The sequence below is a fragment of the Micropterus dolomieu genome, linkage group LG15 (assembly GCF_021292245.1).
Source record: "Micropterus dolomieu isolate WLL.071019.BEF.003 ecotype Adirondacks linkage group LG15, ASM2129224v1, whole genome shotgun sequence".
NCBI classification, from domain to species: Eukaryota; Metazoa; Chordata; class Actinopteri; order Centrarchiformes; family Centrarchidae; genus Micropterus; species Micropterus dolomieu.
The window spans coordinates 15,040,552-15,052,284 of NC_060164.1; the positions used below are offsets into that span (position 1 = coordinate 15,040,552).

Below are 11,733 nucleotides of genomic sequence, written 5' to 3' on the forward strand. Positions count from 1 at the left end.
ATGATGGTTAACTGAACCTATTTAGACTTATATTTTAGATAGATACAGATTTTTTAATTCACTTTATAATTTATAAAGTATAGTATATATAATAAAATGAAACACGAATAAACATAACAACAGGCAAAAACTAAGTACAACATGAAGTAAAGTGTCTTGTTAAAGTGTGAAAAATTGGACTACTTAAAATAAATGTATACTACTGATCATGCTCATCACATACATTTAATAAAGACAGTGCCGCATTACCTTTCATGCCATCTTAATGGTTTCACGACAGTAAACTCCTTTTTGACCCAGTTGCTAGGGTATCATGTCATGATCTCGCCTCGTTTCCGCTCTCTGGATTGGTCCAGATTTTACTGCCGTCAAGGGGTAGCCGCTGCCTGCGACAATGAAGAGAAAGTAAACCAATAACTGGACGTTAACGTTTGGAGTGATATGTGGTCTGAGGAGAAATAGTTATAATTAATAATTATGTAATGCATCTAACTCAGACGTCTTGCACAAAGAGGGGCATGCCTGTAAGTTGTATCTCTTCGTTTTAATGGAGACAGCTCTGCTAGCTTGATCAGCTTGAATTACGTGAGTGCTATCTGCAAGAATCGGAGCTAGCGAATAATGGCTAATGTGTAACGTTAATGTAGATTTTACCAGTCAAAGCTAAATCAGCTGAAGATGACTTTTTGTCCTATAAGATGTGTTCGCGTCAAGATGGTAAACTACTAACGTTCACCACATCACAAGCAAAATATATATAGCGCCTCTTGCAGAGTTAATATTTACCGTGAAATTACTGCCAAAAGTATGAGGTTGGTTGAGGTTAGTTAGCTTATTGTAACGTTAACTTTGTGGAACCTTTTTTGTACTGGTTTTATAAACCGTCAGAAACAGAAACTGATAACTGCAGAATCGAAAGTTTAGACCACAACTCACCCCGGTGTCATGACCTGAGAAAGTGAACCAAAAAACGTCCAATAACAACCCTTTAAGTTTTACTGGCTCTCCCTTGCAAACCAGTAAACAAGTCTTTGTAGTTCGTCCCGCGTGAAACCTGAAAACGGCCAGTATGTAGATATAATGTATGTGTGTGTATGTATGTATGTATAATTAAATTATCAAAAACGTTGCAGCTTTTCAACATGTTTTCTTTCTCACACAGTTATTGTTGGCTCATCTTGTCTGACCCGTCAAAGATGGATTCTCAAAGAAGGTAAAGCAGTCAAGTTAGCATTAGGATTTTGTGTGCTCAAGAGTTTTGTTCAAGGCTGGATACATGCTTGTGTCTTGAATGTATGTTTCTATACTAATTAACAAGGGTGAAAGATGTATGATTATAATCGTATGGGCACAGATTGTAGATTCAGCCTGCTAAGGAGCCTGCTCTCACTTTGTTCTCCTTCTGTCCTGCTGCAGTGTGACTGCTGAGGTCGAGCCAGTGGATGTGAAGAATGATGTTCCAAAAACAAACTTAACAGAAGGAAAAGATGAACTCTTTTGTGAACCAGAAAAGCAAGACACTTCAAAAGACTGTGTGCTAACGGGGAACACACAAGATGACGCCACATCTCAGAAGTCAATGGACTGCGGGTCAGCAGATGGGCAGGAAGAATCTGTCCTTGCAGGCAGCAGCAGTGACGCCGCTCAAACACACTGTGTTGGGCAGAAATCTAAGAGGCCCAGTTCACCTGGTCCTCACCCTGTTGAAACAACCTGTGTTGCAACACCCACTCCAAATCCCAAAGTCACCCTCTGTCTTAGCAATAGTCCCAGAAAAGGTGCAAGCACGCCTAGTGATGTGGAGATGCTGAGTCCTGACAGCCCCGTCTGTAAAACCGTGCTTGTCAACAGCTCTGCAGACAAAGATCACGGTGGCAGTGCTTGTGCAGAGGACTCTGGCTTTGCGGAGGCTCAGGTAAAGGAATCTCAGCAGTTTGTCAAAGACTCTGATTTTGGATTTTCGGCCAAAGACAGAGTCAATCTGGTTGCTATGGGAACTGATGATGCTGAGATAGCAGAGTGCAGTGGCTCATCTGACATGAGCCAGGACTTAATTGGAAGCCAGTCAAGTGCATATTTCGAAAGGTACTTGTGGACATTTTCACTTAACAGTACTACTTTTTGTCCTTTATGGTTAGGGAATCACCTTTCTGTTGTGTCCCACCTCCACTGTGCATTCTTTTGGTAATGGTGTGGTATACTGACCTGTTCTGTTTTTGTTCTGTACAGCGTTTCATTTGCATTGCATAACATGGACAGAGGATGGCTGGGGACACCCATAGATGAGCTGAACAGAATGCCCCAGTGTGCCCCCCCTCTGTCTCACCTGAAAGTAGTGCCTAACCACACTGTCACAGTCAGGGTGAGTTAGCAGCCACTTGTTCTGTATGTGTTCTTTGAATGTGGTATGGTGTGAAGAAAAATGCAGTCATTAACAGACATGTGTATGCCAATGTGATTGGTCATTGCATGATGGGTCTACACTTTTAATAAGAGAGAACAAGAAAGGGAAAAGGGGGAGGGAGAATGTAAAGAAGACTGTTTAGATACAGACAGTGGAAAGACAGTTCTGGGCAGAGTGGAGCCACCATCCCCTCAGGGCCTCTTGTCACTAAAGTAATACTATCAGACTGTGCCCTCCACAACTAGTCCCATAGGAACACTGCCAGTGCTGCTAAGTAGCTACTACTTGCTCTACCCATCAACTAACCACTGCCACCCAAGACAGACTATCACCATCACCCCATAAATAACAAGAATAGTGGATTTTTAATTACTGTTTTAAGAAAGTCATATCTCTACATTTAACGGGACAGCTTTCAGTTGTTTAGTCAGCCAGCAAAAGAACATGTGACTTTTGGTAAAACAAGTGACAAGCTTGTTATCTATGCATTTAGTTTTAAGATAAGCCATTAAAATTATACAGCAATCTCTTAATTAATTTTGATTAGAAGGAATGACCAAAAGTTGACTGACTTCTTACTTTCTACCGCTCCATGTCTGTTTTAAAAAATTTTAAAAGCAGACTGTTGCATTTTCTTTTGGATATGCAAAGAGAAAGCAGTTATCGCAATCTTCATTTCTCTACACACAACAGTAACATGTAAAGACACTCTCCCTGCCATTTTGTTTCCCTGTTACAGACAGATCTCCTCAGAGAGGGAGAGGTCCCTGTCCCTTACCCCTCCAAGTTCAAAGACGCGTGGGATGATGTGTCCGTGAAGATGCCCTGCTCTGAGAAGAATCTGTTTCCTATGGAGACTGAGGTAAACTAGTGCGTCACAGCTTTGCATGCTGTCCAAAACATGGTTTTCAAGGTTAATTGCTCTGGGAACATTGTAGTAAAAGCCATATGTCCTTTGGTTGCGTCATGCAGGATGGAGGTGGTGTCCAAAGTAGGTGGGAGCTGATCCACACTGCCCTGAAGAGAGGGTTCAAAAGTTCTCTGGATGTGAGGGTAAGATAACTGTGTTTGCCTTTATGTTACCAAAGATTGAGCATTACATACCTTATCTGAAAAGGAGTGGGAGAGACACAGTTTACTCAAACCTCTATTCTGGCATCTCCTACTCTTCATGATCACTTTTTATTTTGATTCAGTAGAGCTGAGCACACTGTTACGTTTGTAAATAAGTGACCACGATCAAGAAATGTGTGACATAAAGTTGGCTGAACATGGACATGTCTGAGCAGTCATATTTCATCATTTTGGTAAAAGCTTAGTTTTATTCCATCCACTTGTAAACGTGAGACTCTTGTTTTCAGAGCATTTTTGAAACCCTTATTTTTGGGTGTTTCTTGTCAGATTTGGGCATTGTAATAAAATTGGAAAGTTGTCTCATGCCTTTGATATATTATCCCAATTGAACTGTCACAGCAGTTTCAAATATGCAAAACTTATTCCATAAACAACCACAAGGTGGCAAAGTTTACAACAAGTATAGCTTACTACATTATGTATTAAAAGAAGACTTGTAATATGTGATCCTAAATATTTTTGTGCCTTAAACTTGCAGTTAATCTGCTGCTATACAGATTTATATATTTAAAAATAGTCTTCTATGAATAAATAACTCATAATTATCCTCTTTAGGATGCAACATTGAGATACAACACAGCCCATGCAAAGAAATGGGACTTCACTGCCCTGAACCTTCTTTGCACAGAGGTAAGCTGCCCAAAACAGGACTGTTACTGGATTTTTATAGGCTGGTCTGACGTTTATACCAGCTTCCATAAAGCTTACTGACTATACTGTATTGCCAAAACATGTCTTAGGCATGCTGATTGTTCTTGAACATGAAGTATATGAAATTTAAATCCAGTTCTTCAGTTGGATTGAAGAGGGAAACCTTTTCCAAAGACACACAATATTAAAAATTATTCTAATTTCTAATTTGCTATATAACAGGCTTTCATATTTGTCATTTTAGAGAATTGAAATAAACACCTCATCAGTGTAGGGCTGGGCAATAAAACAATAATGATAATTATCGCGATATAATTTTCCTCAATAACAATATAATAAATGTTCAATATATCGTCAATAAATATTTGCTTTAATTCATTTGAATCACAAACAAATTAGCACTTAATGTTTCTATTAAAATATTAATTTTGTTGAAAAAAAAAAAGAGGCCTGAAAAAAGATTTATTTGTTGAAAAAGATAATAGTTTTGAATGCGCTACCTCTGACGTGAAGTTGATGCCACTGTTTGGCATTGTTGTCACACTGACCATAAAGAAAAGTTTAACCACATAATTAACCATCTGGTTTCTTCAATTTTCACTCAGGAGAAAAAATCTGCCTTTAAACTTGAAAGAAATAATAATTTGACATATAGCATATGTTTTTATCATGATACCATTTTTGGCCATATCGCCCAGCCCTACATCAGTGTGAACATTGCCGTGTGGATTCTGGCAGTGTTTTTTTAACTCACCATTGTTAATTATGTCTTTAAAAATTTACTGTAATGAAGAATGAAGCTAAAGCTGGTAATAAACTCCATTTGTTATTGCAAAGGGAGCCTGATTTTCTCTGTTTGGCTGCAAGCCCATCAGTGTGCGTCGTCCCCTCCCAGTACCAGACAGTCTCAGAGGAGCATATAGGCATCACACAGTTAGGACAGATGAGCACAGAGCATGGCGGCAGCAGCTGTTGCAGGTGAACCAGGGGAACGACTTTCTTTTTTTTCTTTTTTTTTTCTTTTCTTTTCTATCTCCCTCCCTCCTTTAGTTTAACACTTCTTACCCTCTGTTCAGACAGTTATGGACTGACATACCTGTTAAGAGAAACTTCCTAAAAGTCTTCTTTTTTAGTCTTTGAATAAATACCAAACAAATTTCAGTTAGAAGCGTTATTTAGTTACCTACATTTAGTAAAGCATGTAGCATGTCATGAGTTCTCGTCTTTGTTGGAGCCATTAGGAACAAGGTCATTATTCTAATGAAGCTCTTACAATTAAGTGGGAACATTTGTTAGTTGTTACAGTCCAGTCAGATTGAAATGTGAACCTGATGTTCATCCCATCTCATCATTTGAGACCATTCCAAAATGTTTTTCCCCCTCCTCTCTGAAATAATTTCTCAGAGTAAAGCAGAGAGCTCGGTGGATCAATAACTGTCCCAGGCTTTTATAGCTTAATCCACTTTAATTAAAAGGTCCCATTAAATTTGTAAGGATGCTGAGTAAAACCAGCAAGAAGCTTGGCCTTCGCGGAGTCTACTGCGTCAGCGGCCCCACTCACTGTCCTGAGCACCGTATTTCCCCCTGTTTTTTCTGCTGAGGCATTTAGCAATACAGGGTGGTGCTCATGGGAGAAGGACAAGTCAAGGTTTGAATATCAAAAGTTAATAGAACTCAAAATGTTATTATAGAGGAATCAGAGTAGATACATGTGTGTGCAGATACAAAAGCCCTCCTGGTTGTGACTGCTGTCTGTCAGTTACATTTTGATCAGTTGATGGATGCAGGATGAGGGAGCATTCAGAGCATCATGCCAACACACTGTGCAGGAATGATTAACAACTGCCATTCCACAGCAGACATGCACCATTTTATGTGATTTGTCTTTCACACAAAGACTAATGTAGTGAAGAATCACATAGAATTGTTTAGCCATTCTTTGGGCAACCCAATTGATTAGTAATTGACAGAATAAATTGCTTCTGCCACTGCTTCTCTGCTCATTCCTTTTATTTAAATGTTACTGCTCTTTTGCTGTAGTTTGTGGCGAGTTTGAATCCTATCTGCTGTACTCCTCAGCCAAGACCAAGCCTAATTAAATCTGGAGCAACATTTGTGCAGCGTTGGGGTAATTGTCAAGAGGTACATTGCCCCTGGGCCAGTGATTGACACTCCGCTCAACGTGTAATAGCCATAGGGAGGAAAAAGACAGTTATCCAAATTAGTTAGTTTAGAGTTTCTCCCCTGCCAAATGAAACTGTCACTGTGTCACTTTCTGATGAATGCTGGAAGGCTGAACAGAAAAGCAGTCCAGGTGTAGTAGAGCTGATGTTCCAATAGTACACGCTCTCTTTCTCTCTCTCTCACTTTTGTGCTTTTGTTGTTTGTTCTGTTTCTCTCTCACACAGTGATTTTATATAATTATGTCAGAGTTTGACACTAAATGCACTAAAAAAACATTCTCTAAATAAAAACTGTGAAATCGAGATGTGTGTAAGTTGAGCTGCCAGGAAATACCCTGTAAATACCAGAATGGATGGAAGATCAGAGTGTAATCGATCATTAGCCCGTGCAGCAGTAAATCTGGACTGTCGTGCTGGAACTCAGTCAGTCATATGTGTTGCTGTAAAAGATATCGTTTGTGTGTGCAGCCTAACCTGTGTGTTACTGTTGTGGCTAGCTGCTTGTAGCTGTGGAAAGACTGTGGGATCATCTTTCTACCCTCATCCTGCCGCATCACCAACTACCATCTATTAGTCCCACAGGAGCACTTTATGATGTCTGTCAGCTCATTACTTCTGACAGCATTTAGTCAGACCTGCTCTGCAGCCATATAAATGCCTCTGGCCAAATCACCCACCAAAGACTTCCTGTTGAAAATCAAGCCACCCTGCCACTCTCTCCACAATTGGTCATTTGCATTTGCTCCAGAAGGTCCATTTAATCAGCGCAAGCTCCCCTGCTCACCTTGATAGAATAAGGCAAGTGATTGATGACCGTGACGTTCGAAGCCAATACACTCATAAGTGATTGCGTTGTAAATCTTGGTCTATGATGGAATAACTGGGTGTTTATTTTAGAGGGAATTGCAGATGGATGCTGAGGTAAGCTATAGGCTGAAGTATGGATGCCTCGCCCGTGGCAGGCTCGCTTCCAGATTGATGGGAGTTTCCTCTGAAAACAGGTTCTGTGTAGTGAGTAACTCTGCAGCATTTCTGTTTCTTCTTTCACCACTGAAGTGCTGGGATTATTGATATCTGAGGAGCGTGAGCACACCCTAAAACAACAATAAACTTCCAATATCTTCACTGACACGGGTATTTTTTGTGGGATACTAAGAATCTTTCCTCGGTGTTAGTTACTGTTATTGGGAGATGACTTCAGACTCACTGTCAAACAGTTATTAAACCATTTAAGTTTTTCATCAAGTAGTTGGCTGCTCCTGATATTTTTCAGGGCCATTCTGTCTCTGTCTTAACAAGACAAGACTAAACCATAAAAGAAATGATTACAATTATTGAAAAGGAAATCGCATGTTGAGTTTTCACATTTAATTGTGTTTTCAGTTGAAACAGAATAGGGAAACAGAAGTAATGTGGGGATGAACTGTTGAAAGGAAGGTTCAGAAAATGTGTTAGTATTACTTGTTGGAAATCTGTCTGTTCAGAAACAGGGTATCACTGAATCAACCTGTTCAGGAGTAATGGAATTTGAATGTCAAAATGTGGGGAAACTAACAATAAATAAAATATTTGAAATGTATTAATGGAATATAAATTATTAACTAACAAAATACAAATAAGATATAATCCCTGTCTCTCATTTTGGTCATCATATTGTTTACTGTAAAAGTAAAAGAGAGAAGTGCTGATTTAAGAGTGCGAGATGTACACTGTTGGAATTTGCTCTAGACTCTTAAAAGCAGAATTGTTTGTTTTGTTTTTTTTTTTATTCAGTTGTGTTGGATGTTCTTTTTTGATTTATCATCTTAACATTTTGGTTGGAAAAATCTGTGGTGTTACAAACCAATATGTCACTTCAGATCTAATCAGTCACTCTGACTGCTGGCTCTGAGTAACTGCCTGCCTAACTAGGCAGTCAGCTCCACAGAGATATCCCATTTAACAATACTTCTGCCGGTATGTCTCTTCTTTTTTTTTCTCTCTCTCTCTCTTCTCCCCAGTATCTTGAACATAGTGAGTTACAGTGCCTGTTTGAGGTCATACTTCCATCTATGGTTGACCTAGCACTCGATGCCCCTCGCCTCTGCACAATGGTAAGGGCAGTTTTACTATTTTAATTATGTACAGTGTCTGATTAGGGGTGGGTTGCTGGAGTTTGTGTGAAGAAATTGAAAGGTGAGCTGTAATGGGTTTAAAGAGTGAAGAGTCCAGCGGTGTAAAGGCGAATTGGTGTAAGTGTGTGCTGTCAGCAGGGAGGAGAGGGAAAGTGTTAGATGGTGAATGTTATACAAGCTCATGAGTTACAACTGCTAGATAATGAATGCGCCGTTTTGGTTCATATCAAGGACTGCTTCATTAGAAAAGAGGGCTGAGAGAGGAGAGGTCCGTCTCATGACCAGTCATCCATCTGATGCGTTATGCTTATGAAATTTAAAATTCAGTCTATTCCTTTGGACTTCCACACTAGCCATTCCTCCTGTGAGCAAGATATTTTGAGAAACCCGGTTTGATATCACCCCCATTAAATCTCAGAGTCCCTCTCTTTCATTCACAGTAAATGGAGCTGATCCAATGTCACAGATCTTTTAAATGTCATCCCTATTTGTCTTTGTTTTCCTTCACTGTCATCAATTATAGCAATGCAAGTTCCAGGATTGGCATTTTTGTAATCCAGTTATCTATTTCAGATTCCTTAGTTTAATTCAATAAAGTTAAATCAGCTCCCACTCTGACCCGGATAGGAAAACCCGTCTCCAATTGTTACTGGAGACAGAAACTGGAGGCAGGTTTATCTAAAGAAGGGGATTTCTAGTACGGATTTCACCTTAGAATCATTTTTAGCCTTTGGATAATGAAGCTTTCTGACTCTCTGCTTTGTTTTGCAGTATAAAGCATCAAGGTTAATGTTTATGTGTGTGTTATTAGAGCTGGTATTGATCTGCTAACTGGGCAGCCTTGGAGGCTCTTTAGCCCTAATCAGTGAAGATGGATGTGCCCTGAGTGTCTGACTGAACTAACGTTGGGGGGAAGGGCAAGAAAACGAGGACCTTAATTACTACCACCCATTTACCTGATGGAACTCTCTTTGTCTCTTCTGCTTGCTAGATTCGTAAACTAATTATCCACCCCCATTTTCTGTCCTACAGTACCTACAGTACCAGTACTTGTACCCACTTAACATTGTGTGTTTCTGCTGCATCTCTTTGTGTATCTATGTTTCCCATTCTGATCTCCAGTCCCTCAGTTTTCGACTCTTAGCTATGATTCCACACCTTTTGCTCTGTTCTTTGTTTTGATTTCAGTCACGTTTTTTGTCTCTCTTTCTAGCCAATCCCCCTACTCAAGTCAAGGATGAACCATTCCCTGACTCTGTCTCAGGAGCAAATAGCCTGTCTTCTGGCTAACGCCTTCTTCTGCACATTCCCCCGACGCAACTCCCGCAAGTCAGAATACTGCAATTATCCTGAGATCAACTTCTACAGGTAAAGGCACACCAGCCCTTGCAGAAAAACTGGAGAGACGCAAAAAATTAATCAGTAGCTCACTAGGGTAATTGAGTGAGCTGCAGTTGTTGGTATTTTATTCACAAAATGAGATTTGCCCCTTGAGTCTTTTTGTAAGCCATTACTTTAAGCAGGAGACTAAGGAGCTCTTAAACTCTGATATTGATCCTGAGTTAGCCTCATTGGTCTGTATGCTTCAAGAAGAAGCTTATTATGCTGTCGGACAGGATGATGATAAGCATGACTGGATTCATTGGTATCATTATACATTTTTCTGGTCCTAACTGATTGTGGAGCATCCTGTGTTGCCCAGGTTTTATTGGCAATAGTGTCCTTTCCAGTAATTGGGCATCAAATACATTTAAAGACATTATTGTCTTGATTTATTACAAATATCTTATTACAAACAGGTAGAATTTTGATTGAGTTGCTCTGTTTTTAGTGATCCTACCATGGAGGAGGAAAGTAAACTGATTTCCATAAGGGGGCACTACTGCCTTGAAAACCCACTAATAGATGAATTCTGTATTGTTCTCAGATTCTACTCATTTTACTGAGTGTCCAGTAAGTTTACTTGCACTAACATTAAAGTTTCTTTTTTAGCTTGACTGCATTGGGTCATAGCAAGGTAAACTGATGGCCGTTAACAGAGTTACAGCTCGTTGTAGTGTTTTATTGTCAAAGTGCATATTTACAGGTTGTTGTTTTTAAGTTGTAAGATTACGTTGTGTGCTGTAGCTGCCCCTGTTGCCTTATAGTCACAAGGATGGGACTGTGGGCAGAGAATCTCTTTGAGCTCCATTTGTTATGTTATGTCCTTTTTGTGTGGGAGTAGGAGTGTTAAATTGGTCTTCTCTGTTTCTGCCTCCTCAGAACCAGTGATCTGTTAAGAAAACCTGGGATGGCTAATTGAAACAAATTGTTTTGATAGGCTGTTTGAAAGTGCACACCTGTCTTATATGTCTCATAATCTTGAGGTGTCGCGTTATTTGGAATGGAGGGAAGGGACGCATGAGTGATAGTTGTTGCACTCTTGTGGCAACGTGTGCTGATGGCAAGAGAAGGTGTGGCAGTATTGCACAGAAAGAATTAATGAATTATTTGTCTTGTTTTGTTATTTCTGCTGAAGACATTTGATATGTTGACTCTCAGCCAACATCTAACTGGATCTGGTGGACATTTTTTGAACAGCTTCAGGTATTTTTGTCACCAGTGACAATGTTTAGACAGTTGAAATGTTATGTATGGGTGGAGTTATAATGAGATTTTGTTAACAGCTTTATTATCTTATTTATGGACTGTAGATACCTCAATACACACTGAACATAATCCAGATATCACCACAACTCGATTACCCTGTATTTCTTTAAGGCAGTATCTCCTCATTACTGATATGTGTAATAACTTCCGGTGTTGTTGCCTGACATACTGGAGATGTCGGTTTGCTAATACCTTATTATGATAGTGCTTACACTATCATGAAGGGAAGGTGTAGTACAATATCATTTTGAAATTTCCTGCAGTTGGGATGGACCCTTACTGCTATCCGGAGCCTAATTAGCCATCTGCTCTCTCTTGGGGATATATATAATCTGAACCTTAATCGTACTCTCGCTATCAGGCATCTGTATGGGTACAAGATATCTGCCTTCACATTAAACGTTAGTGGCAGGCTAAGTGAAGAGGCTTCTGTAATAATGTAAGCATTGATTCCAGTTGCATGGCTGGCTGTTTCAGACCCATGCCAGCACTTTGTTGCAGGCACTTGATTCTGCCATCACTGTTAGCTTTTCAGCCAGCAGCGAAATACAGGAAAGAGCAAGGGGGGGGGGGGGGGGGTGGGTGTTTCTGAGCAGAT

The 11,733-nt window shown here is 39.9% G+C and overlaps 1 protein-coding gene across 3 annotated transcripts in view; it reads left to right on the forward strand.

Annotated features, from left to right (window-relative positions):
* Positions 1-363: 363 nt before the first annotated feature.
* The window catches only part of parga (poly (ADP-ribose) glycohydrolase a), a 32,339-nt gene continuing 20,969 nt past the window's right edge, over positions 364-11,733 (forward strand). For 2 of the 3 annotated variants that reach the window (XR_006828389.1, XM_046070932.1), the window contains exons 1-9: positions 364-524; positions 1,163-1,213; positions 1,417-2,085; positions 2,230-2,362; positions 3,144-3,266; positions 3,377-3,457; positions 4,094-4,168; positions 8,373-8,465; positions 9,700-9,854. Coding sequence is in view for 2 of the 3 variants with exons in the window: in XM_046070932.1 (XP_045926888.1) it covers positions 1,197-1,213; positions 1,417-2,085; positions 2,230-2,362; positions 3,144-3,266; positions 3,377-3,457; positions 4,094-4,168; positions 8,373-8,465; positions 9,700-9,854 (1,346 nt within the window). In the remaining variant the exon portion in view is untranslated. Of the gene's footprint in view, positions 525-566; positions 586-1,162; positions 1,214-1,416; positions 2,086-2,229; positions 2,363-3,143; positions 3,267-3,376; positions 3,458-4,093; positions 4,169-8,372; positions 8,466-9,699; positions 9,855-11,733 lie in introns of those variants that run through there. The other variant, XM_046070933.1, reaches the window with a different exon arrangement.